Source organism: Thamnophis sirtalis, unplaced genomic scaffold (genome assembly GCF_051295495.1).
Source record: "Thamnophis sirtalis isolate CommonGarterSnake01/CBP01778 unplaced genomic scaffold, rThaSir2_p1.2 scaffold_8, whole genome shotgun sequence".
Lineage (NCBI taxonomy): Eukaryota > Metazoa > Chordata > Lepidosauria > Squamata > Natricidae > Thamnophis > Thamnophis sirtalis.
Window position 1 is genome coordinate 73,573,177 of NW_028261388.1, and position 26,576 is coordinate 73,599,752.

At 39.0% G+C, this 26,576-nt stretch overlaps 1 protein-coding gene and 1 long non-coding RNA gene across 3 annotated transcripts in view; one reads left to right on the forward strand and one right to left on the reverse strand.

Moving 5' to 3' along the window:
- ADCY2 (adenylate cyclase 2) overlaps window positions 1-14,531 on the reverse strand; it is a 168,069-nt gene extending 153,538 nt beyond the window's left edge. For both annotated transcript variants that reach the window (XM_087721923.1, XM_087721922.1), the window contains exon 1: window positions 14,259-14,531. In XM_087721923.1, coding sequence (XP_087578049.1) covers window positions 14,259-14,519 — 261 coding nt within the window. In that variant the 5' untranslated portion in view covers window positions 14,520-14,531. The remainder of the gene's footprint in view (window positions 1-14,258) is intronic.
- The window catches only part of LOC148044493 (uncharacterized), a 1,189,713-nt gene that overhangs the window by 151,816 nt on the left and 1,011,321 nt on the right, over window positions 1-26,576 (forward strand). The window lies entirely within an intron of this gene.

A 26,576-nucleotide genomic window follows, 5' to 3' on the forward strand; every position in this document is an offset into this window, starting at 1 on the left:
AAATGCAAGTAGGCTGCACCAGACAATTCTATCTTGGCCACAGAAGGAACTAGATACATCCTTTCTCTGAACTTGTCAGGGCTGCCATACTCAAAGGGGAGAGGAAAGTTGTGGGGTGGGATGAGGCGAAGGGTAACATGAGAGGAATTGAAACTATGCATCGTGCCATTCTGTGAGAGCTGCCGACTGTTCCAAGGTCACACTGTAGAATGCGGAATCATCCAGCCCGCAAAGACAGGGACTGTTACCAAAACAATTTGTTAATACTCAATTGGACACTCACTGATAATCAGGGGGGAAGGTGAGAATAAGGTAAATGTTAACTATAACAGAGGTATTCAGCAGGTTCTGACCAGTTCTGGAGAACCGGTAGTGGAAAGTTTGAGTAGTTCGGAGAACCGATAAATACCATCTCTGGCTGGCCCTGCCCCCATCTATTCTCTGCCTCCTGAGTCCCAGCTGATCGGGAGGGAATGGAGATTTTGCAATAACCTTCCCCTGCCATGCCCACCATGCCACACCCACCAAGCCAGTAGTAAAACATTTTGAATCCCACCACTGAACTATATGCTTTGGGCGCGAAAATCTCAGATCCAGTATTGCTTCTTCTGTAACCACTTACGTGCTTAAGTAAAGTATACTTTCATTAAGAATGGACCCAAGAGTCTTTTTTTCTAACCAAGTTGGGACAGTTGACAAATCTTGCAATGCAGCAGAAATACCTTCAAGGATGAGGACATTGAAAAGACAGCTATAGGTATTAATTCTAACTTTGTTTACCTGATTGTATTACATATGTAGAGATCAATTATTGGGAACCCTATCCAAAATTAAGGACACTGTGCCTCCACTCAGGTTTCCATCCTGCTCTGCACAGAGGCAACAGATCTTGAATAAAATCTTCCTTCTAGAAGGCATGAAGTATATGCTTGAAGTAGAATTCCATCGAATTCTACTGCATATGCAATATTATATCATCAACAGTTTTCAATCCATGTACTGAAGAATTCCATGGAATTTTCTTACTAAATTCTTATTTTAAATATCAGTACAAGAGCATTCTGAAAAACATTTCAACTACTTTGACAGATTTTCTGCTGCACATCCTCCCATTAGGCAGTCTGCATTTTAGAAATGAAAAAGAACTTTCATTTGGAGTGATGATAAGGCTGAACAACTCCAGATCAATAGAGAACTGTAAAATGCTCAGAGGGAGCTTTGTTCCATCATCTGGAATTTGCTCTATGTGTCTCTGACCTTGAATAAAAATAAATGTAAATTAAAATATAAATATAACGTTAAAATGGAAATACACTAATAGATAATAACTGCACCCACCTTCCTAAGATTCAATTCAATTACATTTCTTAAATGAGTTATGACGACCCTTTCCATTAAAATCTGGGTGGCTTGCAAAATACAAAAAGCACTTGGAGACTTAAGTTTGTGAAACAATTTAAACAGTTAAAACATCATAAAAAGGCAGCCTAGGCTAAAACAACCGGAACAATAAATAATATCAATACGGCAAGACTCCACATATACTTTAACAAACACATTAGCGCTAGGCCTAGGAAGAGAGCCATGTCTTAAGGGCTTTCTAAAATCCCAGTAGTAGTGGCCAGCTACATCCAGGGGTAGGGGGGGGGGAGTTGTGTTCCAAAGGGTGGTGGCACCACAGAAAAGACACACTTCCTGGATCCCATAAAGTGACGATGTTTAATTGAGGGGAATTTGAACGCACGCACTCTGTCTGAAAGTACTGGGTAAGAGAAAGCAATTGGAGAGTGTGGCTAGGGCAGTATCTCAAAAAAGCAAAGGAATCTCTGCACCCAGCATTATCATTGCCTGCAAAGGGTTTTTTCTAAAAGAAAAAAATAGTGCTATAATCTTAGCTCTTCAGGAAGAAAAGATGACCTTGGCATGACATTTATTTCCAATAGGCACGTAGAGCGAAGTAAAAATGAACAGTCCCATACTTTGAAATTTTCATTTCTATGCACATCTCACAAATACTTAAGAGGCTTTTTAGAAAGCACATGGCAGCATCTGGAGGTCACAAATGTAGTTCTCTGGTTTATAATCATTCCTTAATTTTCTAACACATCCTACATTTCCCCTGCATTTATAATGTTATATAGTGGAATGTGCCTTGTGCTCACTCCTATTTTAGCCACAGCTACTCTTATACTCTATTAATTACATGTTCCTCCTGAGCAGCAAATGCATTTTTGAAGGAGCTGTGATTCATCGGAGGCACAAAAAAATACTACAATCTAGACCTTGTCTTGGTTGCGATAACAGAAATCTCTTTTTCTAAAATATCAGTAAGTCCTTTAAGAATTTGGGGTTGCAGGTTTCTCTGTTTTTGCTAACACAAGCACAAAGAATTATTAGAAACACTAGAAGGCATCCACTATGGAAATAACTAATGGGAGCAATGAATTATGCAATGCAAATTTTCACCTGTCTACTGTACTATATATAAATGTCAATATTCTCATCTTGTTTACTATCATCTAATGTACAGGATGAACATATGTCTGTCAAAATAACATCTTGCCTCCAAAGTATTAGAGCTTATGATTCTATGTAGATACACACATTCCATTTTAACTTAGTACAAAATAACTATACACTAAATCAGTGTTTCTCAACCTTGGCCACTTGAAGATGTCTGGACTTCAACTCCTAGAATTCGCTGGCTGGGGAATTCTGGGAGTTGAAGTCCAGACATCTTCAAGTAGCCAAGGTTGAGAAACACTGCACTAAATGATCAGGAATTTAAAATAAAATGCTTTAAAATAATAGAGGACATTTTTCATTAGAAAATAAAATATGTATTTATTAGCAACCAAAAATAGCACAATAGTGTTTGTCCATATAAAGATAGTACATTAAGTAGCCTTGTATTTTAATCTTTCCATTTAATCTCTATTTAATTTCATTAAAATTATTCATTTTCCATTTAATTTCTCCATTTAAATTCTCCAAAGAGTGATTTTTTTAAAACAACAAGGTAATTACAGTGTTCTAACTTAATTCTTCTATTACTCTGAGCAAAGAAAATGCAAACCAGTTATAAAGTTCAACATAGATTTAATTGAACAAAACTCTTCCTCCCCCCTGCGCATGCGAGCAGATACCCCGCACGACCTCCACGCATGCATGTGACCCCCCCGGCTCCATTTTGGGCCTAGCAAGCCTCCCTGAGCCTCCTGGGCCAAAATCGGCCACAGGGGGCGCACCCCTGTGCTCTTCTACCCCCCATGCAGGAGCATGCAGCCCCCCATGCATGTGTACACATACTGTGCATGTGCACGCATCTCCGACATGCGCGGCAGAGACCCAAAAATCAGCTGGCCGGCGGGAGTGCATGTGCGGTGTAGCTGAGCTGGGCGATGGCTCGCATGCCTGCAGAGAGCTCTATGTGTCACCTGTGGCACACATGCCACAGGGATGGGTTCCTGCCAGTTCTAACCTCTTCTATAGAAGCGGTTCCACAAATCTACAGTGCCATTTAGAACCGGTTCCAGCTCCCTCCCCCTGCCCGTCTGCACATCATCAAGATGAAGAGCGAGAGGAGGAATTCTGGGAGTTGAAGTCCACAAGTCTTAAAGCTGTCAAGTTTGAATACCCCTGGGTTTTTTTCCTAAAGGGTTGGGGGTGCAAGGGTCTTGTAACTTGACAGCTTTAAGACTTGCACATTTCAATGCCAGAGTTTCTGAGCCAACATTTTTGTTGCTAAGCAAGAGCGTTGTTAAGTGAGTTTCACCACATTTTATAAGTTGGCCACGCCCACCCAGTCACGGCTGGCAAGCCACTCCCACAAAGCAGGCCACACCTACAGAGGAGGTTCTAAAAATTTTTTGAAACCCACCACTGGTTTGCCATCACGGATCTAGTATATGCCTGTGAGAAATTAATTAATTAATTAATTAAACAAATTTATACAGCTATCATCTTCCAAAAGAAACTCTGGTTGGAGTACAAAAATACCTTCAATTTAAAAAAAACTGCATGAGACCCCAATAAAAACTTCTATTCAGATATTTCTCAATGAGCAAATCAATACTGAAAGGATCCTCTAGAATTATATTAAAAATCAGTTCATTTTTTGTAGTTTAAAAGCATTACTTTTTTTTTGTATGCCCTTCAAGGCAGCAGTACAGTGGCTAGTTATCCCACAGTTATGCCTCTTGTTTATAAAACTGCATATGTGTTCATTATCTTCCCTGTTCTTCTGTTTATTGAGAACCATCCAAAAAAAACCAAGCAACTGCCTCACATAATAGTTAAGCAACCTCTTTTAAGAATTATGGATAAGATAAGCATATGATAAATTGTAGTTTTACTATTGCATGCATTGGGATTCCAAGGTAAAAAGTGGCATATACTGTAAGTGCAAGGAAGTTCTCAAAGATTTAATCCTTATCAGCCCTGACCAGACCAACTGATTATTTATGGATGAAGCACTGATTCAACTTTCCCCCTTTCTCTCTATCTCCATTTTTTTAGTCCTATCCCTGCAATTCCCAGTATCAAAAGTAATGCGGGAAATAACTTAGCAGAACTCATTAACTAACCCCAAATCCAAAATTAGTATTGTGGGTCAATTCTGAAACATTACGACAACATTGAGAAATGGATCTTCAGCTTCTCTGAACGTTCACATAGGACAGATTATCCCTTCCATGCCACATTCTCACAAAATGGCCAATTGAGGAAGCCACTATTCCTCCTTAGGTGCCAGCAGTGAATAAATTGTGATGATCAATCAAGGACCAGATGCTACAAAACAGTCCGTGAGGTTATTACCTGCTGCATTTTCCTTCTTTTGACCTTGGACAAGAAAATAATGTGTGGTGTTTCTCATACACAATACCATCACAGCATGTTCAGCAGAAGGACCTTACCCAGAACTATACCCATAGGAGCAGGATTAAAGATGCATAGAAAAGTTATTTTTAGTGGGATCTCTCTATAGTATGTTTGTTTGTATGTTTCCTGCCTGTATTCTTTATACAAATAACCGAGGGCGGCAAACATATACAACATATCTTCTCCTATTTTCCCCACAAAAACAATCCTGTGAGATGAGTTGGGCTGAGAGAATGATTGGCCCAAAATCACCCAGCTGACTTTCATGACTAAGGCAGGATTTTCAATTCACGCTCTCCCGCTTTCTAACCTGGTGCCTTAACCACTAGATGAGCCCAAACTGGCATGATTTCTCTATCTTTGATGTTAAAAGGATAATGCTAGGATAAGTCTTTCATCCTAGCTCAGGTTGACTTGGGGAACTAAGTTTAGCCCCAAACAATTACAGCCTTGTTTTAGCTTAGAATTCCTATGATTATAATCAAGTAGATTACAGCATTTTCCTGACAGGCTATCTCCTCTCCTCTTGATTTAGTTAAGCATGTTATACAAATCAGACTATCTGGTTGTAAAAGCAGGGAAAGTTGTTTCCAGCACCAAAAAAATTTAATCCCAAAAGAAAAGAAAACAACTAGAAGTTTATTTTAAAGACCACCCAAAATTTATCATTCCTTTGATTTATTAACTGGGATTGTAATCCTGAAAATCTTACCCAGGAGTAAACATGATTGGGTTGTAGAGACATGCATGCATAGGATTGGATTTGTTTCTTTTAGTAAATCCAAGGGGAAAGGCTCTGCAATTCAAGGAAGTTCCAAGTTCTTAATTTTATGAAATCTCTGGAATTATAGAGCGTGGTGCTCTCTTCAATACCCTAGTGGATTGGATCTTGAAGATTCTGTTATGAACTATAATAATTACAGTTCTCTCTCTCTCAATCACATCCAGCAGATAAAAACAGGTATTGTGAGTTCAGGATGGTCTGGAAACATTCCCCTAAAAACAGTTCGTTAGAACTGTATATATTTGAATTCCATTTTTGTCTTATTTTATTCTACTTGTTTATTTATTTTGTTATATTTATTAGATGCGTTAGATGCCTTAAATATTCTATGAATGGGAAGGTAGAAATATTGATTATGAAGATGATGAGGAAGAGGATGATGGTGATGATGATGATGATGATGATGATGATGATGATGATGATGATGATGATGATGATGATGATAACAATGTTGTCTGTTCTGCATTTAGATTCCAGTGGCAACCTGACCAGCTACAAAACACATTACCAGAAAAAAATTTAGTTGAAAAATATCACAAAGTTAATCCTGGTACTGGTTCTTATTACACCTATTTGTAATACCCTGTAATACCCTATTTGTAATACAGATGGTCTTTATTTAACAACTGCCTCATTTAGCAACTGTATTTGTATGTGTGGTAACAAGGCAACTGAAAGTCAACTCAAACATTAACATTTAAAATTTGGTAATAGACATATATCTTTACAGATTTTCTACATGCGTGGCCCTCCTGGGCTCCATTTTCTCTGGCAGGGGGTTGCAGGAGGCTGTCGCAGCCGGAAATGGAGCTTGGGAGCCCATTTTCACTAGCAGAGTGCTCAGGCCACCACAGGTGCCCACAACATGAGTGATGTTGAGCTGGCCACGCCCACCTCTGGCCACACCCACTCCAACCCCTGAGGTCAAACACAACCTTGATGAGGCACTCAATGAAATCGAGTTTTAAACCCCTGATCTAAGATGTCAAGGAATTTACTTTTGTATATTGGAGGGGAAAGAAAAGGAAAGCCATGTATACAACATCATATTTTAATATTTCGTACCCCAACACTGACTTTAAGCCCTCTTGACTACATATTTCTTTATGGGTAGTCTTCAACTGTTCCCCTTTTCAGATATTCACAATAAGGGTAGGCAAGACTGACACATTATATGAACAGCTTCTGTGCACCTAGCATTTGATGAGATATTCTAAGCAACATGTAAAGATTCAGTGGCAGTGGCAGGGAGTCTATTCCCTTTCTCCTTTCAAATCACAATTCTTTATTGTCTGAAAAGAGTTTGAATGATATTGTTAATGTGAACTAACTGTTTATATGTACTGATGTCAGCAAAATGTGAATATCTTTTTTAAAAGAACTGCTGTTTGAACTGTGTTGGTAACAATTTTATATTCTGAAATGCAGAAACCTATTAAAATTAATTTCTGAAAAGCCAAAAAAATCTTGAATATAATATAATGAAATTTCATTGTCTTTAATAATATAAACCCAGTTGAAATTAACAGTAGCATAACCACAGCAAGTATTGCAGTGCTGGTTATCCTCTCCTGGTTAAAAATTGGTTATACAATTACTGTATATACTCAAGTATAAGCCTAGTTTTTCAGCCCACTTTTTGGGCTGAAAAAAGCCGCCTCGGCTTATACTCGAGTCAGTGAAAAATTTGCCCGAAATGGAGGAGAAAAAGGGGTGGGGCCATGCCGCTGGGTGACACTCGTGAATGGCCCAGTGCCCCTGTGAGTTTCCCCTCCCTCTGTGTCAGTTTGCCGCGCAGCGCGCACCGCACCATCCCCCCTCCTCACGTTCTAATGTAATGCAGGGCTGTCTTACGATTCCCCTTCCTCCCCCTCCTGCCGCTCTGCAACGATGTCCCACCTCCTCCTTGTTATGGCAAGCAGCCACATAGCGATGTCCCACCTCCTCTGGTACAGTGATCCAATGATAGGAATCACTGTGCCGTGTGTCATAGGAGGCGGGACATCGCTCCCGCGGCTGCATGGGACATCATCATCACAGCGGGACATCAGCCTCATGAGGTGAGTGAAGTATTTCATTGAATACACCGCTAGTTTACTGTTTTTCTTTGAAATAAATATTCAAAAACATTAATGGTATCTATTTTTATTTTTGAAATTTACCGGTAGCTGCTGCATTTCCCACCCTAGGCTTATACTCGAGTCAATAACTTTTCCAGTTTTTTGTGGTAAAATTAGGTGCCTCGGCTTATATTCGGGTCGGCCTATACTCGAGTATATACGGTAAGTATAATGATGAATTGAATAGAATGAAATAAAAAATTATCTTAGAGAAATTGTTTTATGAAATTTTGAGAATCATGCTGGGAAATGGGTGTGGACTGGAAAATTAACTTCTCAGTAAAAATAATGTGATTTTAGACAGAAGGATGGAGGTAGTCGGGGAATGATTCTCAATGGCTTTGGTTGTATTACACTTTCTTAAAAAATTGAAAAGTTTCAATTGATTGTGGTAGTAAAAGAAACAATTGGCGTTTGTGAACTTTTAAGTTTGCCTACAGAAGAAGTTACCCACACAAAATTAGGCTGGAGATGAGGCCACATACAATGGCTTTCCTTCTGATTTTCATGTATTAATCTCAAGTATAAAGAAGTAGCTTTTGAAAATAAAAATAATATATAATGCTTAGTTAGTCCCCCTGAAAACCTGCAGGGGAAATTCATTCTTTTCACTTGAAAACACATGTTCAACACTAAAGCATTTCTTCTTTAAAGTAAGCCTTACTAGTTTTCATTTTTCTTGCATCAAGAATAAAAAAGTAGGATATAGACTTTGTTGCAGAATAAGTAATGGGCTAATACAAAAGAAAAATATTCAGAGTTGTCATTGGAATGTCCCACATTTCAAACCATGCAATTTCCTCTCTGATATTGATTTAGGAAATGAAATGTTTAATTGTCTAAGAAATTATATGTTAAAAGATGTAATATTCTAATGAGTCAAGCTGAAAGGGAAATTCTCAAACCAATTTGGGCAGGCAGAATTTCTACACTGCACAAGTTTAGAAGATGTATTTCTGTACCATTTCTGCATATAAATAAGACTTGCCATTATTCCAGGGGAATACACTGAATTAAATAGACATTCTGTTTACAGACTCAGCTATAAGAGATTAAAGGTTTTGTGAAAGGTATTTTTTAGGTGGCTACTAAGTATTGTTATTTTGTTTGGCATTATCAGAGCAAAAATAACATTCCTAGTTCTAATATGAGCTTTAAATAGTATAAACTGCACAGAGGGGGGTGTTTCATTAATTATAAACTGCTATTTATATATTGCAATATTTGTATACAAAAAATTAAGAAAAGTGTCTCATGTACTTACAAATCCAAATCAGTAGCCAGATAATTATGGAACTGATTACTGAATTGTTAAAAAGCAGAAAAAATAATGTTCTCATTACATCTTAATATTAAAAATACTGAAAATTGTGCTGCAAATCGCGCAGCAGTTGCATCGTTATAAACTTAATGTTTCAAACTATTTTGCAAGTGAGGAATTTAACATTATTTTCATAACTTTGTTTTATCACTGAGTTAAAACAGAATATTGTGGTATGAATAACCATATAATTTACAAACATTAGCTGGTGTTTTAAAGCTTTCGAATGACGAAGAAAAAAAATATGAATTCATATCAATGCAATATATTATGCAATGTATTGTAAGCAAGAGATTAATATATAGATTGAAAAAAAAATTGATTATGAATAGTTTCTTGGCAAGAGGTATCCTCAGACAAAAGCTTTTAAGCAAGAAACTTCCCAGTACCCCTAAATCTCTGATTTATCATATAATGGCAAAAAGAACCAAGGACAACTTTTCTTTTGACTGTAAGAGAAAACTGCTGTTATAGACAAAATAATATGTGGATAATCCTTTCTCCCTCTCCTCATACCACTTTTGTTATTAACCAGTGAGGGGGGAAAAAACCTAATAAATATGTAAGAAATGAACCCACCCCCACTTCCTATGGTATGTTTGGAATGCCAGAGAAAAACCAACTCTTCAAAATATCTCTCTAAACCAGACGAGCTTCTGCCAATGCATACACTAGTTTCCGTACTTCACAATAGCTTCTCAGTTCAGGCCACTCATGACACATTCAGAGTCAGGAAAACATTTAAATTGGCCTAAGAAGTTAAGACATAAGATCCAGGAGTTATTTTTTCTCACGGAAAGGAATAAAGTAGGAAGAAAATCAGCAACATTCAATTTCTCAATCCAGACATTAAAAAAAGCACTGGAATAGGTTTTTGAGGACTAATGTCTGCATTCATTTTATCCCCTAACTGGGACTTCTGACTGACTCACAAGACATTTTCCAATTTCCCTGATGCCACTGTTCCTCAACAATAGTCCATCCGCGTGGTCTCAAAACTACAAAATGACAATGTCAACAGCATATAAAGAAAATTTGTATAAGACGTTTTACAGGTGGCATCTACCCACAACGAGAATAGCAAGAATGTTCAAGAACAAATCAGAAAAGTGTTGGAAATGTCATCAGATACCAGGTTCATATTACCATATATGGTGGACTTGCGTAGAAGCTAAAAGATATTGGACTAAGATCCATGTGTGGTAGGAGAAAATGACAAAAAAATACATAGACTTTAAACCAGAGACTTTTTTTATTGGGAATTATACCAGAAATACACAACAAAGATTTGAAATATTTGACTGTAAATGTTTTAACAGCAACTAGAATTGTATTTGCAAAAAATTGGAAAAATGAAAAAATACCAACGCAGGAGGAAATTATCCAAAAAATAATGGAATGTGCGGAAATGAGTAAATTGACATTTGAAATTAGAGAACAAGAAGATGAACGATTTTATAAGGTTTGGGATTTGTTTTATCAATGGTTAGATAAAAAATCATGGTAACGGAAAATATTGAAGATTTTTTTATATTTTAAGAATAATAGAATGATATATGCAATATTGTAAGGGTTTAGGGTTGTTAAACAGATTAGAATGATGTAATGGAATGATGTTTTATGCATGAATTCAATATTTAGAATATTACATTTAAAATTAAGGAATAATAATTTTTTATATTTTAAGAATAATAGAATGATATATGCAATACTATAAGCATTGTTAAACAGATTAGAATGATGTAATGGAATGATGTTGTATGCATGAATTCAATATTTAGAATATTATATTTAAAGTTAAGGAATAATAATTATAGTTGAAGAATTGATATATGACAATAAGGTACTTAAGTTTGTTGTTAATGCTGTTGTTGTTGTTAATGAACAATTTGTGATTTGATATATAATTATAAGTGGTGATCATGGAAAGGATGCACAAAATTTTGTAACCAAACCAAACCAAACCAAGCTATATGAAATGGGAGAAGGTTATATATGTTTATGTTTTTGTTTGTCTAGTTTATCCGCTCCTGCCCTCCCTCCCTCCCTGCTTTTATGGCTGGTCTATTGAGTGGTTTCAGTTACCACGCACTGCTGAGTAAACTAAGTTTGAATTTTACAGTATTGTAGCTGCTACTGTGGGAAATGAGTTCAGAACACGTCCGTGTCGATAGGCATAGCTCACCAACTTAGAATTCTGTCTATTGAATTGAAATTGAAAAACTATAAGAAATCTCTGATTTATTTCCCGTACAGAGAGAAGGAAGTGAAAAGGAACAATTGCATATTTTTTCAAACTCTGTGCAGAACTCCAGACTCGCAAATACTTTATAGGCTTTTTAAAAAGCACATGGCAGCATTTGGAGCCCACAAATGTAGTCCTCTAGGTTATTAACATTCCTTAACTTTTCTAACATCTATGTTTCTCCTGCATTTCTAATGCTATAGATTGATTATGTGCCTGGTACTCCTATTTAAACCACAGCTAGCATCATATAGTATTAATTATAAACTCCTCCTGAGGAGCAACTGGTATGTTGATGGAAAAGTGTTAGCTTTTGATGCACAACAATACTCCAGTGTAGATCTTGTTTTGGCTGCAATAAGACAATCCTCTTATTTAAAATATCAAATCGTCTTTAGAGATTTCCACTGTAAACATGAACACATTAAAAAATGACTGGTGCACAACGCCTTAGAAAGTAAGGATATATAATTTTTTAATTAGAAAGAAAACAAGCAGCTCTCACTCCACAAATTTTTATTTTAGATTACAGTATTGGCCAACGATTATACTACTTATTTTCCCGAACATCAGGCTTTGGGATAATCCTATTTGTACGTTAATGCTATAGGAAGAATGCTCCTGGGGTTTTTTTCCTGCAGAAGGATGGAAATTAGTTTTGATGTGCCCAGTATTTGCACACTAAAAGGAGCATGGGATGTCCATGCTGGTCCCGATTTTAACGTCCCCATCTTTCCATGCCAGTTTTTGTTTGAGCAGTATTGTCTGGCATAGATTTCAATCACGTGAACTCCCCAAAGCCCAAGGCTTTTTGCTTTATCAGAATTCCTACTTGCAATACAAACAGAAGTAGCGAGCATAGGGATTACCAGAATGGGGCCAAAGGTATCCCTCAACATGCTTTCCCTCCTCTGAAAATTATGAGTTTATCATATTGTCAATCTAATATGTAGAACAAACTATTTGAAAAAAAAAGTTTCTAATTGCATGAATTAATTAGAGCAGGAATAGATTAAAAATGGGTTGTAGCATTGACTATTTCTGTCGGTGTCAGTTATGAGCTTCTCCAAAATATTTAATTCCATCCTCTCTCAGTTTTCAAGTTCCCCCTGCAATCCAAAATCTGTGGCCATTGAAGACACTCAAATAATGCTCTGCTTTCTAGCTTTAGAGACACAATTTATACTGATAAGTGGTACTAATGTTAAATATTATTAATATGTAATAATATTTAGAATATTCTCTTCTACCCTTTTAGCTTGAGTTTCGTATCTAGCCTAGCTCTCCTACTTTTAAACAGTTTCTTGATTGTTTTCTTTAGTCTTTGAGTGAAATAAACTTTGAACGTAAGTGACACTAATTAGCCACTGGTTTATTCAAAGGTAATTTTTCATTAAGAGATCTTCCTCGGGACAATTTCTGCAAACCCTTGGGTTTCCCAAAACTTAGTATTGGAGCCCTGTTGCTCTGTTTGGCCATATATACCGAGAAAAAAGAGAGATGGTCTTTTTAACTCCTTTGGGATGAAAACATTTTAAAAAGTGGATACCAAAGATTTGTGCAGCTTTAAAACTCTTGTCACTTAGACAACAAACGCCAACAAGGTTAATCTGTCAGCAGGAGAGAAACCAAGCAAATGAATTAGAAGAATTAAATTTGGACTGAGAGCCTAAGCAGTTGCTTGGCTGTGAACTTCACTGAAATCTGTGAGACTTATTTCCAAGGAGCCAGGCCAATGACCAAATCGTTGGCATGCGTGAATTCCAGTAACTATACTGGCAACTAACAGGAACCAAGCACAGTAAAAGAACCATGTAATTACCCTCGGAAATAACTGCATGGCCACTTTTATTTACACGAGCTGCAGAAATTATAGAGACAATTACAATAAAATAATATTGACTTGCAAATCAAAAGGAGGCTGCAGTGAAAATCAGCTTAAAAAAAAACAAAAACTCGAAGTTAAAAGATTGCAGGGTATGGAAGCCAGAGAGACTAAAGAGAGACAAATCCTGTGAAAAAACTCAGCAATAACTCTGCAATTCATTGTAGCCCTTGTGCAGGAATCAGACATAAAAATAAAAAAGGGAGAAAGAGCGTGGATTCTGGAGTACAAATAATAAATTCAGACCTGGGTATGTTTGGAAGAATGAGTGCTTCTAATATTAAAGTAACACTGTACTGTACAAACTTTTCAAAGTGTAAAACAAAACTGAATGAAATTGAACTTAAGCAATCCTAGGGATAACTTGCATTTCCATCAAATATATTATTTTAATTGGCTTTGGAACCAGATATATTTTTTTAAAAAAATTACAATCACGGTATATAATGGCAGCATTAGCATTTGCTACCACATCCTTAACATTCTGAAAAATCAGAGGCTTTCCATAGATGGGATAGCTGAAAAATGTTTTCAGTATTAAGACAAACACGTTGCTTTAACTCACAAGGGTGACATTACCAATTCACAATCAATCTTTTTTTTTTTTTTAGAATAAAATAAGGCGGTCATTTGATCTCTTAATATTTGAGGACGGTGGAAAATGGACCAAAAAAATCGGTATTGAAAAGTGGTCGAAGGGCTTTGAAAAACAACGTTCTGGAGCCAGCGCTCGGGGGCCACATGTACTGGGGCATTGGAGGGAGATGCCTTACGCTCCTTTCTCGGCTAAACTCTGGTGGGGTAAATCCTGAGCGAGGCCTTGGGGACCGAAGTTGAGCCGGACCGCGGGGTCCGCTCCTAGATCTCGGAGCAAGACCTCCGCGGCTCTTAAAAGAGCGAAACGGAAGGCCACCCTCCCGCAAGACTCCCTGGGACTCTGAAGGGCTGGGGAGGCTTCCTCGAGGTGGTGGCAAATGTCTTTGCCCGCCAAAGTGCGCCACTCGAAGCGACGGGCAACTTACCAGCCCCGAGGCGAAAAAGAAGACGGCGAGCAAAGCTAGGCAGGCGCCAATCACGATGAGCAGCAGGAAGACAAGCAGCGGGTGTTGTTGGCTCATGCAATAATACGACTCGTAGAGCCAGTCGCGGTGGGGGCGGCGGCGGCGGCAGCAGGCGCACAGACAGCCCCGCTTCGAGCCCTCGGGACCCCCGCAGCCTTCGCCCTCAGCCTCGGCCGGGGCGTTCGCAGCGCCGCGCTCCAGCAAGTACCGGTGCCGCCTCATCTTTATTGCGCTGGAACCGGAGCAGCCGCCAAAGAAAGAAAAGAGCTCAACTGCTCCGGAGCAGCCGGGCGCCTTCCTGGGGTTGCGCCGCGAAGCGCGAAGAACGGCAGCAGCAGCAGCACCAGCAACCCCCGGCGGCTCTGCCCAAGCATGATGCGGGAGCGAACCGAGCAAAACGGGCGCACGGGGGCGCGGCGGCGGCAGCAGCAGCAGCAGCGAAGCAACTACCTCCCGGCTGGGGACATGCCCGAGCCCTTCCAGGAGCGGGTGGGAGATAAGCGACTGAGCAGTCGCCCAGTCCCCGAAATGATAGCACCGCTGCCGCCTGCAGAGCCACTACCGCCGTCCAACCTCGAGGGAGGAGGAGGCGGGCTCCTTCTCCCCGCCTCCCTCCACTATGCTCGCCACTGGCTGCCCTCCCGTCGGCAGCCGGGTTACCGAGAGGCTGGGCTGTCAGCCTCTGGGAAACCTGGCGTGCCCGAAGGGGGTCTGCATCCCGGAGGCTATAGGCAGAGCGCAGGTGCGGAGAGAGGCGAGGCGAAGCGAATCCAGGGCGCGCGAAGGAGTCCCTGCCGATTCTGCTCCAAGCTGCGGAGCACCCCGGCTGATTTGCCGTCCCAGAAGTTATACCTCGCCACTCTCGGGGCGGAGGCAGGGAAAGTTTGGGTCTGTGGTTGGTTGCGCCGCCGGACTTAGGCGGCCGCGAGAGAGAAAGCGGGCGTCTCCCGCCCTCTCTTGCTCGCGCTTGCCGGTTCCCAGGACAATCCAGAGCCAGCGGGGAACGAGCGACGGCTCTTGGCTGCCATTCGGATTGGATTGCGCCCACCCCCTCCTGGCAGAGGCTTCACTTGACTGAAGCGGGGAAGCTCATTTACCGACCGCTTTTTTTTGGGGGGGGGGGTGTCCGGCTGGCTTTCGGGGCAAAGTGGTATGGGGGCACCGGGCAGAGAAGGCGCCTCTTTCCCTGTTCCTCTTGGTGTTGGTGGGTGAATCTTGGGGAGGGAGGAGGAAAAGTGGCTGCAGAAAGGGATAATGCAGGAGGGGGAGATTTTAAGTGGGTGTGAGTGAGATCATGCTTTTTGCAAGACGGAGGTTGACGGTCTGGAGCCCTCAATAAACTAATAAACAACAAACACCCCCTGCCCCCTCCCTCCTTAGCAATGCATTAAAAAGATTTATCTTGAGTTTTCACATTTCAGTAAAACGGTAAAAAATGGGTATTTGCAACGGCTCCTTTAAGAGGTTAGTGCATGTGATTATTGTGAACTTTCCAGTTGAAAGGTATTTAGGAGACGGGGCGGGAATGTTATCTTTTTTGTTCCTGCTGTGTTTTGGGGAATGCCTCCCCCAGTATGGAATACGCAGTTTTTGTGCACAACATACAAAATACTAATTACTACTAAAAGCATAATCACTTACCGTACTTATTTGCCAACTGCAAATAGTTGTAAGATGTACTGAGTGTCAAGACAAATATTGAAATTAGGAGATACAAGCAACAACAATAGCTTTAGAATAATTGGTCATCCTCTGCTGAAGCTAGCAGATATAAATATGAACTGTTATTCATAAATACTAGGAAAATGTCCCTTCATGAAAAATTACTTTTTCAGTCAACTCTGCCTGGAATTAGTTGGGGGGACAGAAATATTAATTGGCCAATTCTAAAAGAGAGCACCACAAAGAATTTAAAAGATTTCTAAGAGAGCTGGGGTTTTTCATTTATATTATATGTATGAACAGAATTAACACAAATTGCAGATACCAATCAAAAATAAAGAAAAAGGATGAAATAATGCTCATTTTTAAAAACTCAATGAAAATAAAAGCAATATATCAAGGAAGTGGCATACTGGTTGTGATTTGATCTCTTCAAATATATATACTATACAAGTATTTTAATATTGCAGACTTGCAGTATTATAAGTGATACTGATATTATATAACACTTTTTAATTAAGCAGGTCCCTTGAATAAACATAACGTTGAGTTTCAAATATCACTGATTTCGTTGTTGTCTTGGGTGACATCTGTGAAAAAAATTCAGGTGCTCGGGCATGAAAATATGCTGCTCAACCACTATACTTTTCCACTCACACTGAAAAAAAATTAGAGGGAACATTGGATAGGAGCCTATAATCTTTTTTTTTCTTTTGAAATATTGGATTGTACAGACCCAACCTGTATAGCTGAGCAAACGGACCCACTGCTAAATTAGCGTTGGGCATCAAAGCCTTGGGACAGAGATTGTGAGTTTGTTTCTTTAACAGAAGAACAACTTGCTCTCCTTCGATCTTATTTTTTGTTTAACCTTTATTTAGAGTATAAGTAAAATCTTGCTTATCAGTATGTCTTATCTCCAAGTAGTGGATCTGGGGCAATGAGAAAAAAGACACCAAAAAAAAAACCCAGAGAACATAATAGCTATCTTCCAGTCCTCTCATACAGAAAGACCCTAAAGAGAACTAATATGATTGTGCTTACATATTACATTGAAGGAGTCTTAATGCCTGGCTCTGTGCTTGGAAAAGCAGGATATTGTTTCCACCATGGCTGCTACAACCCTGAAGTTTGTTCCAGATTTCCTCAAATTTTGATTCCAGAATTTTCAGAATCATTGCTTGGAAATACTTTGAAATGAAGCTTGCTAGCAAAATTGGAATCTTTGGTATTCTCTGAGCTTGATTGTTTATTTGCCAAGGTTTCATTACCCAGCTGGATAACATCAGTGCTCTTCTCTTGGAAAAAAATAGTCTTCCTTCTTTTCACACCATATAAAACTGCCCAATCCTGTCTTATTAGCTATACCTAAAATAAACAGTGTCCGACTTGGAAAGGCATTCAGCTTTGGGGTAAGTTAGAATTTAGAGCTGGAAAAGTCTACCTAGTAATACAGGAAATATTTTTTGGAACCCCAGGGAGGTTAGGGAGTTAAACATCTAAAAGTAATCTTGTCACTTTGTTTTGTTTTGTTTTGATTTCCTTCCTTGGTCCATCAATTAAGCGCAAAAAAAGTATACGGAGGCAAAAACTTGCAAGATCCTGAGGGTATTATAGTGATAGAGTGAGCCATTCATTTAAAAATCAATACTTTGGAGCCTTTTTCCACAAACTATTCGTTTGGAAATACAGCTGAACAACGCCAAATCTAGTCTACAGAAGTGTAATATATCAACATTATGTTTTTTAAATGTAATTTTTATTTTAAAAAATTTAAAGGAAAACTAATACCGACCAATATTAAAGAAGTCAAAGAGAAAACTAAAAGTGCAAGAAAGAGAAAAAAGGCAAAAACAGGAAGTAAAAAAGATAACATAGCTTCCAACCTTCTTTATAGCCGCTATAAGTACAATACCACTTCCTATATAGTTATAACATAACTCTCTTCTTTCTATAATCTATGCTATCTAATCTCAAAACCATGAATCATGTTTCTTTTTCCTGTTTTACCCCAGAAGCCTCTAAGGAGTTTCCAGTCAATAATAAACATATGTATTGCCTTTGATCAAAGAAGTCAGTATGAACATCTTATCAAGTTATAGCAATAGCAATAGCAGTTAGACTTATATACCGCTTCATAGGGCTTTCAGCCCTCTCTAAGCGGTTTACAGAGTCAGCATATTGCCCCCAACAACAATCCGGGTCCTCATTTTACCTCGGAAGGATGGAAGGCTGAGTCAACCCTGAGCCGGTGAGATTTGAACAGCTGAACTGCAGTCAGCTGAAGTAGCCTGCAGTGCTGCATTTAACCACTGCGCCACCTCGGCTCCATCACCAACTCACCAACTATTCCTGCATTGTGGGTAACGCTGAATCTTTTCATCTTTGTGCATACAATAATCTTCCACAGCTTTCTTGTATGAAAACAAGCTCCTGTAACTTTTTTCCATTGCTTGTCCATCAACCCCAAAAGAAAAATCTCTGGTATCAACTGTACGTTAATCTTTACTATCTTCTGAATCAGTGTATATATTTGAATCCAAATTTGCAGCTTTTTTACATACCTGTTAAACATGATAAAATGTCCCCTTCTTTTCCATATTTCCAACATACGTTTGAAGTGTCTTTATACATTCTAGATCAGGGGCCCCCAACCACTTGGACCTCAGGGGCCACTAAATTTATAATTTTAAATTATGAATTATTTATATAATTTTAAATCCTGCGGAGCACTAATATGATCTGCTCAATCTGCCTAAAGCGGGCGTGGCTAGGTGGCCACATCACTGGGTAGGTGTGGCCAACTTGATGTCACTCACTTCGAGGGATGCCTCGCTGGCCTCTAATTGCCCCTCCCCTCCCAGCCACTCCTCACCTGCCTGCCCAGGCTCCTTAGGGCCCCAATAGGAAGCAGTTGTTGGAGCTAAGCAGCCACCACACGAAAGAGTTGGCAAAATAGCTGGCTCAGTTCAAATTGGATCTGACTGAGAAGGAGGCTCAGCAGAAGCAACTCACTGAAGACTACGAGCATAGGCTTTCCAAGCAGAGTAAAGACCTGCGGGAGTGCAAGGCCAGGTACTGGCGCCTGGAGGCTCAGCAGATTGAGATGGTCAGCCAGTTCCAGGCCATGATACAGTCCCACTGGAACAAGGCCCTCTGGCTCTTTGCCACCAGCAATGCTTCCCTCCAGCCTTTGCCCAATGCCCTGGATCAGGATGCTGAAGCAGACCCCGTCAGAATTTCTGCCCCCCCTCCGACCAGTAGAAAAAGAAGGGGGAGACTCTCTGCAGAAACACAAGCGTTCATTGCACATATCCTGCCCGCAGGCCGTAGTTTGAGGGCCTCTGATTTAGTGCAATATAAAAAATGCAAATAATTTTTCTGTAGATCACCAAAATTTTCTTGCGGAACACCGGTGGTCCTTGGACCACTAGTTGGTGACCGCTGTTCTAGATAGTTTCTCTGGTTACGTATACCAACAGTAGTTCATTTAATTATTTTTTTCTTTAAGATGATAACATGATTAAAATTTTAATTCTTTCCATCACATATTTTTTCATTGTTCCGTCGGGATAAAATAAAATTAAACTGAGGTTTCAGCTCACTTTATCATACACTCTTGCACTTATTCTGTTTCAAATTTCAGTAAAAGTTTATGCATTTTAGCAATCACATGTTCATGATTGCTGCACATTTTTATTTCAAACTCAGTCAACAATGTTCAAAACTACACATTTGTCTACTTTTAATCTCTAATAATCGTAAATAAGAGGAACATTAACAACTATAGTCCTTTTCCACTCGTTCTTCTTACGATTTTGTTTTATATTCCCCTTGACAAAATTTTAGTATCTCATTGTAAGTTAGCCATTTGTCTTTGCCTATTACTTCTTGTCTATAAAATGTTTCTTGTGCATAAAGCTACAAGGTGCTTTGAGGTAAAATCTGTGTTTATATCTATTCAATACTCTCAATACCTCTAACAATGGTTTTTAAAATCCACATTAACCTTGACTGTATTGTACTACAAATATCCATGCCACCCAAATCTCAGGTGATGTCCTTCTAATTCCAAAAGCCTTCGATTTCTCAGAAGCACATGAAAGAGTGGTCTTTCATCCAAACAGAACAACAATGTCACTGCCCCCTTCATTTAATAACCAAGAAAGAAACCACTCAACTCCATATTTCAGAATTAAGTGTACTTTTACTGGCTACAAACGAAAAGAAGCAAAGCAAAGCTGAATCTGAATAAAAAGGCGCGAAAGCAATAGATATCAATACAAGGTTCATTCCCCTCCCCTTGGTACCCCAGTCCATAGTCCAATCATATTTCACCCAACTGTCAGGTGGGAGACATCTTCAAAAATCATCATCAGGATGGAATGCTGGACAGTTGGCCTTGGCGGGAAACTCCCGTCCACATGCGCAAAGAGATGGTGAGAATAACTCCCTAATAAACAGTCCTCCAGTACAGAATATTCCCTTCCCAAATACCATGCCCCCCCTCCCCGTTTCAATGGCAGCCGAAAAGCAGCAGCGAAGCAGAGGCTGACAAACAAGCTGCAAAATCCAATTTCAAATTAGGTGAACCCAATCCTCCTCTTACTTTTGCATCTTTTAATGCTTTATACTTACTTAATTCATTTTTCCCCAACACGCAAGTTTAGATATATCCTTCTGCCACTATTTAAATGGTGGATCAGTTGTCAAAACAGGCATTGTCTGAAACAAAACATCATTCTAGGCAAGACATTGATTTTTGCCATAGAAATTGTCCCTTGCAATGACAGTCGTAATTTCTCCCATTTTAACATACCATTTTAAACTTCATTCCATATTTTAACATAGCTATTTTGAAATAATACACAATTCATATCTGTTATAGTAATATCCCGATAGTTTACCACCTTCTCAGTCTTAAAATCCATTTTAATCCTCAATATTGTTTGATTTTCTATTTTTACATTTTTGTTAATATCTTCCGTTTATTAATTTTGAAACCTGATAATGTACCATTTTTATTTGCACATTCATATTTAAACTCCCTTTAAAAGATCTTCCAGAATGAACACAGTCACCTGCAAAAGTTGATATCTTATAAGTTTCTTTTTTAATCTTTACTCCCACAATCCTCACACATTGACATATATCTTTATTCAGTACTTCAAGAACCAAAATAAAGAAGAATGGAGACAGTGGGCAGCCTTGTCTTGTTTCTTTCTTTTTTTTTAATCTCAGTTGGTTTTGTTATGCAAATTGATCTTTCTCATTTTATAAAGTTTTCTCATATCCTCCTTTAATAAGAAAGCCCAGTTCAAATTGTCAAATTGTCTAATGTATGATGCAGGCCTTCTCTGCATCATACATTAGCATTACCAACAGTGGTGAGTTTGTACCTGTTTTACTAGTGGTTCACTCATGCATGCTCTCTCTCTCTCTCGTGCGTGTGATGCTTGCGCAGAAGTGTCCGGGCAGGTGGGCAGAGCCTCTCGCCACTGCCACTACCAGTTCGGCCAAACCAGGTCGAACTAGGAGCAACTCGCCTCTCATTACCAATCAAGAATCATTTAAAAAAAGAAATCTTATACATTTTATTTCTCTGTGTTTCCCCTGCTATGCTGTGGTCCTTGAATTTATAACTTTATTTTATTTCTTGGTTATGTCTTGGTTTTGTTTAAAACAAACAAAAAATGTACAGGAGGTTCCTGTTTCTTTTTCGAAAGGAATGAGCGTTTATTGTATTACTGTATCTGTTGAACTATAAGCATTGAGCTGCTAGCCACTGTTTGGATACCAGAAAACATGTGCATACATCTATGCAGGTACATAGATATACATTGTGGTAGTGTAATAAAGAAACAGGACAATGATGTAAAGAAGACTCATCTATTACATTTCTGAAAAAGATACTAATATATGCCACATTAATGTTCCTGTATTAAAAACAAGTTCTCAGATATATATGCCATTGTATACCTACCTTGTAAGTAGCATTCTATATATATATATATTAGATTATACATCTAATATATATTAGATTTTTATATATTAGATTTTTACAACCCCTGGTAAGCCCCAATTATGGGAGGAAGCTAACTGCTTCCATCATCTGTCAATCGGCTCATCACAAGAGTCCATCACGACAGAAACCCAATATTTTTACTGTTGCCTTTGTTATATTTGTGTTTTTTTAATTTGTGCTGATAAATAAATAAAGGGAGACTAGTGTAGATCTATTTCAAGCTATTTAGCTCTCATCAGCTAGCCATACCCTACTGGGATTTGAACCTGGGCTATATTACATACTAGGCAGAGATCTTAGCCATTAGGCCACAGGCTCTTATCCGTTATCAGTACGGCTAGCTGATGAGAGCTAAATTGCTTGAAATAGATCTATACTAGTCTCCCTTTATTTATTTATCAGCACAAATAAAAAAACACACACACACACACATTTATATATATATTTCATGTAACTGCAGTTCTATCTTATTTTTCCTCCGTTGATACTTTTGGATATTGCTCAGGGGTTTTCGCTTTGTTTTTGAAATAATGGATTGGAGAGGAGCTCTAGAGGAGTTAAGTCAAGATATCTCATTGCATTTTTCATTTTTGTTTTTACATTGCAGGATATGATACATCCATATTCAGATAGCAATCAGGTCAGTATTTATATCAAAAGAGCTGTGTTTGATGAGAATCAAAGTCCCATACGATAACCAACTAGTTTCCACTGCTGAGCTACAAGCAAAACAGGAACACAACAGAAAACCTCTGTTTCATTTCCCACAAAAGTTATAAATAGTCTTGCTCTTTCTAATATTGTAGATAATGTACACGCAACATGATTTGCAGCCATGGCTAGCCTTAACCTTCATTAATGTGTTTAATCCTCTTTTAAAGTGATCGAAGTCGGTAGACTAACGCAGTCCATTATTGGTACATTATTGTGAGAAGAAATATTTTCTTTTATGTATTCCAATCCCACCAACACTAACATTCAGCTTCACTGGGTGATCCAGGATCTGTGAATTTTGAGAGAAAAAGAAAATCTCCTGATTTCTTTTTCCACACAGTGCACAATTGTATTCACCTCTATCCAGAGGTGGGTTCCTACCAGTTCGCACCTATTCGGTAGAACCGGTTCGTCAAATCTACCGAACCGGTTAGAAGAGGTTCCACCAGTGGACCCAGAAAGCAGGCCACACCTACAGAAGAGGATCCAAAAATTTTTGAAACCCACCACTGCCACACACACACAGACACACAGACACACAGACACAAACACAAATACACACACAGACTGACTGACTGACTGACTGACTGACACAGAGAGAGAGAGAGAGAGAAAGAAAGGAAGGAAGGAAGAAAGAAAGAAAAAAGAAAGAAAGAAAGAAAAAGAGTGAGAGAAAGATGAAAGAAAAAAAGAAAAAAGGGACAGAGAGACAAAAGGAAGGAAGGAGAGAGAGAGAGAGAGAGAGAGAGAGAGAGAGAGAGAGAGAGAGAGAGAGAGAGAGAGAGAGAGAACACATCGCCGGCAAGCCACTCCCACCAGCTCACATGACCGGCAAGCCACTCCCACAAAGGAGGCCACACCCACAGAGTAGGTTCCAAAACACTGCCTCTATCCCTCTTCACTCTTTTCTGAACCTTTCCAGTCCCTTGATCATGTGGATTGCCTTTTCCAGTTCTTTCTTTTTCAGGCACAATGACAACTGTACCCAGATTTATAAGGTGTCATATTGCAAATCCATAAAAAGACAATACAATAGTGGCAGTTTTATTTCTGTTCTTTAGCAAATGATCTGCAAGATGAAGCCTGCCATCGTAACAAGAATAACATGCTGAATTGGCTGTCCATCAAATACCTTAAGACCACTTTCCTTATCAGTCACTGTTCACTTGGAGTAGGGAAAACAGCTTTTTGCCCCAATCTCCATAATTTGACATGTGCTTTGATTAAATGGCATCGGCCATTTTCATGCTTATTTTTGAAGTCTGAGTGGTTTTTTAAAATCCTGTGCCGTGTTCATTTTATCAATCACACTGATAATTCCTAACCCCAGATAGCTTATTAATACATCAAATTACATCAAATAGACAAAGGGCCAGTACAGTTGGCAAGAAGTAGAGAAGTATTCTTTGCATGCTTCCTGGGCAGAAATCCGTCTTGCTTTTTAACAAAAGAGTCTATTGCTATTTGCTGGGATTGTTAATGTTGCTCAGAACGTTTTGAAAAGTCAGGCTAACTAAGACTGACTGGATTACTGCAGGTCTTAAATTTGCTATTCTACTTTAAAAGATGAGTGGGAGAAACATTTTTGGACAAGTCATGTTGATGTTTTCCTCGGCAAGGCTTGTTCTTATATTTACTTAACAAACTTGTCTTTTATGATGCTTTCCTTGTATTTATCTAGAAAAAAACCGTTGACCTAAGTAGCTTATACATTCCTTCTTAAAAACCACCTTTCTAGTCCTCTGATTCAATACACACTTTTTTTACACACTTTCAGATGTTCATCAGTTCTCTATTTGAGTTCTTTTAGGACTTACACTCCACCCGAAAATGATCTTGCCTGATATCCTGTCGTATCTCATTCAAGTTGCTAGATGTAAATGCACTTTCTAAATTTTATAAATGTTTCAAATTTCATAAGAGGTGTGAAGTTTTTTTGCACTTGCTGAGTTCTGAAGTAGCCAGAGGATAGGTGTGAATCTTAAAAAGCCTTTCCTCTGCAATCATCTCTGCCTGGGTCTGTTTCTTCTTCCGCCATCAATTCTGTAACTTCATGAAAGGCCTGGGGAAAGACATCATGAGGTAATTTCTCATTGGACTTTTTTTCAAATTGGTCGGAGGATCTGCAGACAGATAGCAGGAAGTGTAATAGATAGGGATTTACAAAATTAGTTGATCTGGAAATAGAATATGCCAGGGACCATTAACGAAAATGTAAAAGAAATTCTCAAGCGCTATGAGAATAAGTAGAAAAACGGGATTATCTGTTACAGAAAAAGAAAACAGTAACTTTAATTACTGTATTGTAGCTCAGTATGATAGATAACTTTTAGTTGAATGCCATTTGGACTTAATGCCTTGCTTTAAATCAGTAAGCTTGAAACTTCATCTTTTCACCCTTATTTCACTGCGTGCATTCTTGTAAGTCAGTTCAGGCACAGTTTTATATTACATATTTGGCACTAAAGATAAATACAAATAATTTATCAGCTTACATGAAAATTTGCGTACTTTCCTACAGTGGACAAGTGGCCTCTCAAAGGCCCATAATCTCTCTATCCAGCTTTTTCCTTTTAATCATTTATTTCTCTTTCAAAATTATTTTATCCTCATTTTTTAGAAGTTTTGCCATCAGAAATGAAACATGCCTGCTTTTGATTTCCTGAGTAATTTTACACTTGTATACAAATGACATTTGATACCATCATGCACATCGTTACTATGTGTTTCAACCTGATTCTCCTTCAGCACAAGTTCTTGAATGCCAGGTTAAATTAATGTCAACATTTCAAGTCTGTCTTTTTGGTCAGTTCTATGCTATTATTTAAAATACCTAAGCATTTTATCTTTTTCCTGTGAATCATGCCATAGACAGTCAATTGGTGATCACCGAAATCATCCTAACTATATATTATTAAAACTGTTGTAACTGTTCGAATGTTTGTAATGTTGAATTGGGTGAAATGGTGCATTTTAGGCCAACAATTTTTGAACCAAGGTGCCTCCGATGGGCTAACATACAGAAGGTGTCCAAAATTTGGAATCCATAGCAATAGCAATAGCAGTTAGACTTATATACCGCTTCATAGGACTTTCAGCCCTCTCTAAGCGGTTTACAGAGTCACCATATTGCCCCCAACAACAATCCGGGTCCTCATTTTACCCACCTCGGAAGGATGGAAGGCTGAGTCAACCCTGAGCCGGTGAGATTTGAACAGCCAAACTGCAGAACTGCAGTCAGCTGAAGTAGCCTGCAGTGCTGCATTTAACCACTGCGCCACCTCGGCTCTTACCACCTTGTCACATGGCTGCAAGTATCAACCAAGTTCATATAATTTTCATAGACATATGAGCTGGTAGCAAGGCCTGAGAGACGAGTAGCTATTGGCTACTTAGAAAAGAAGGTTAAAATTTGAAATCTCTTAATAGTGGTGGGTGATGAGGGAAGATTGGGGGAGTAAATTGAATGGCTGCTGGTGAGGTAGGTTGCTGGAGAGTGCTCCCAGTTGATTAGTGGGCCCTCTTCCTCCCTGGAGGGAAGTGGTCCTTGGGGACACACTGGAATGTGAAGCAGAGATGCAGTTTTCTTCACAGTCAATGGCTCACTTGATTCCCTCTTCTCCTAGCAAAATGACAGGCGCAGTTCTGTAGGCCAGCTGAGAAAGAGATTTTACTGGGGCTCTGCTGAGGATCATAAAGGAAGGGGAAACTATGGCTTATGTTATTTTTTAAAAAAATAAATAGCAATAGCAATAGCAGTTAGACTTATATATCGCTTCATAGGGCTTTCAGCCCTCTCTAAGCGGTTTACAGAGTCACCATATTGCCCCCAACAACAATCCGGGTCCTCATTTTACCCACCTCGGAAGGATGGAAGG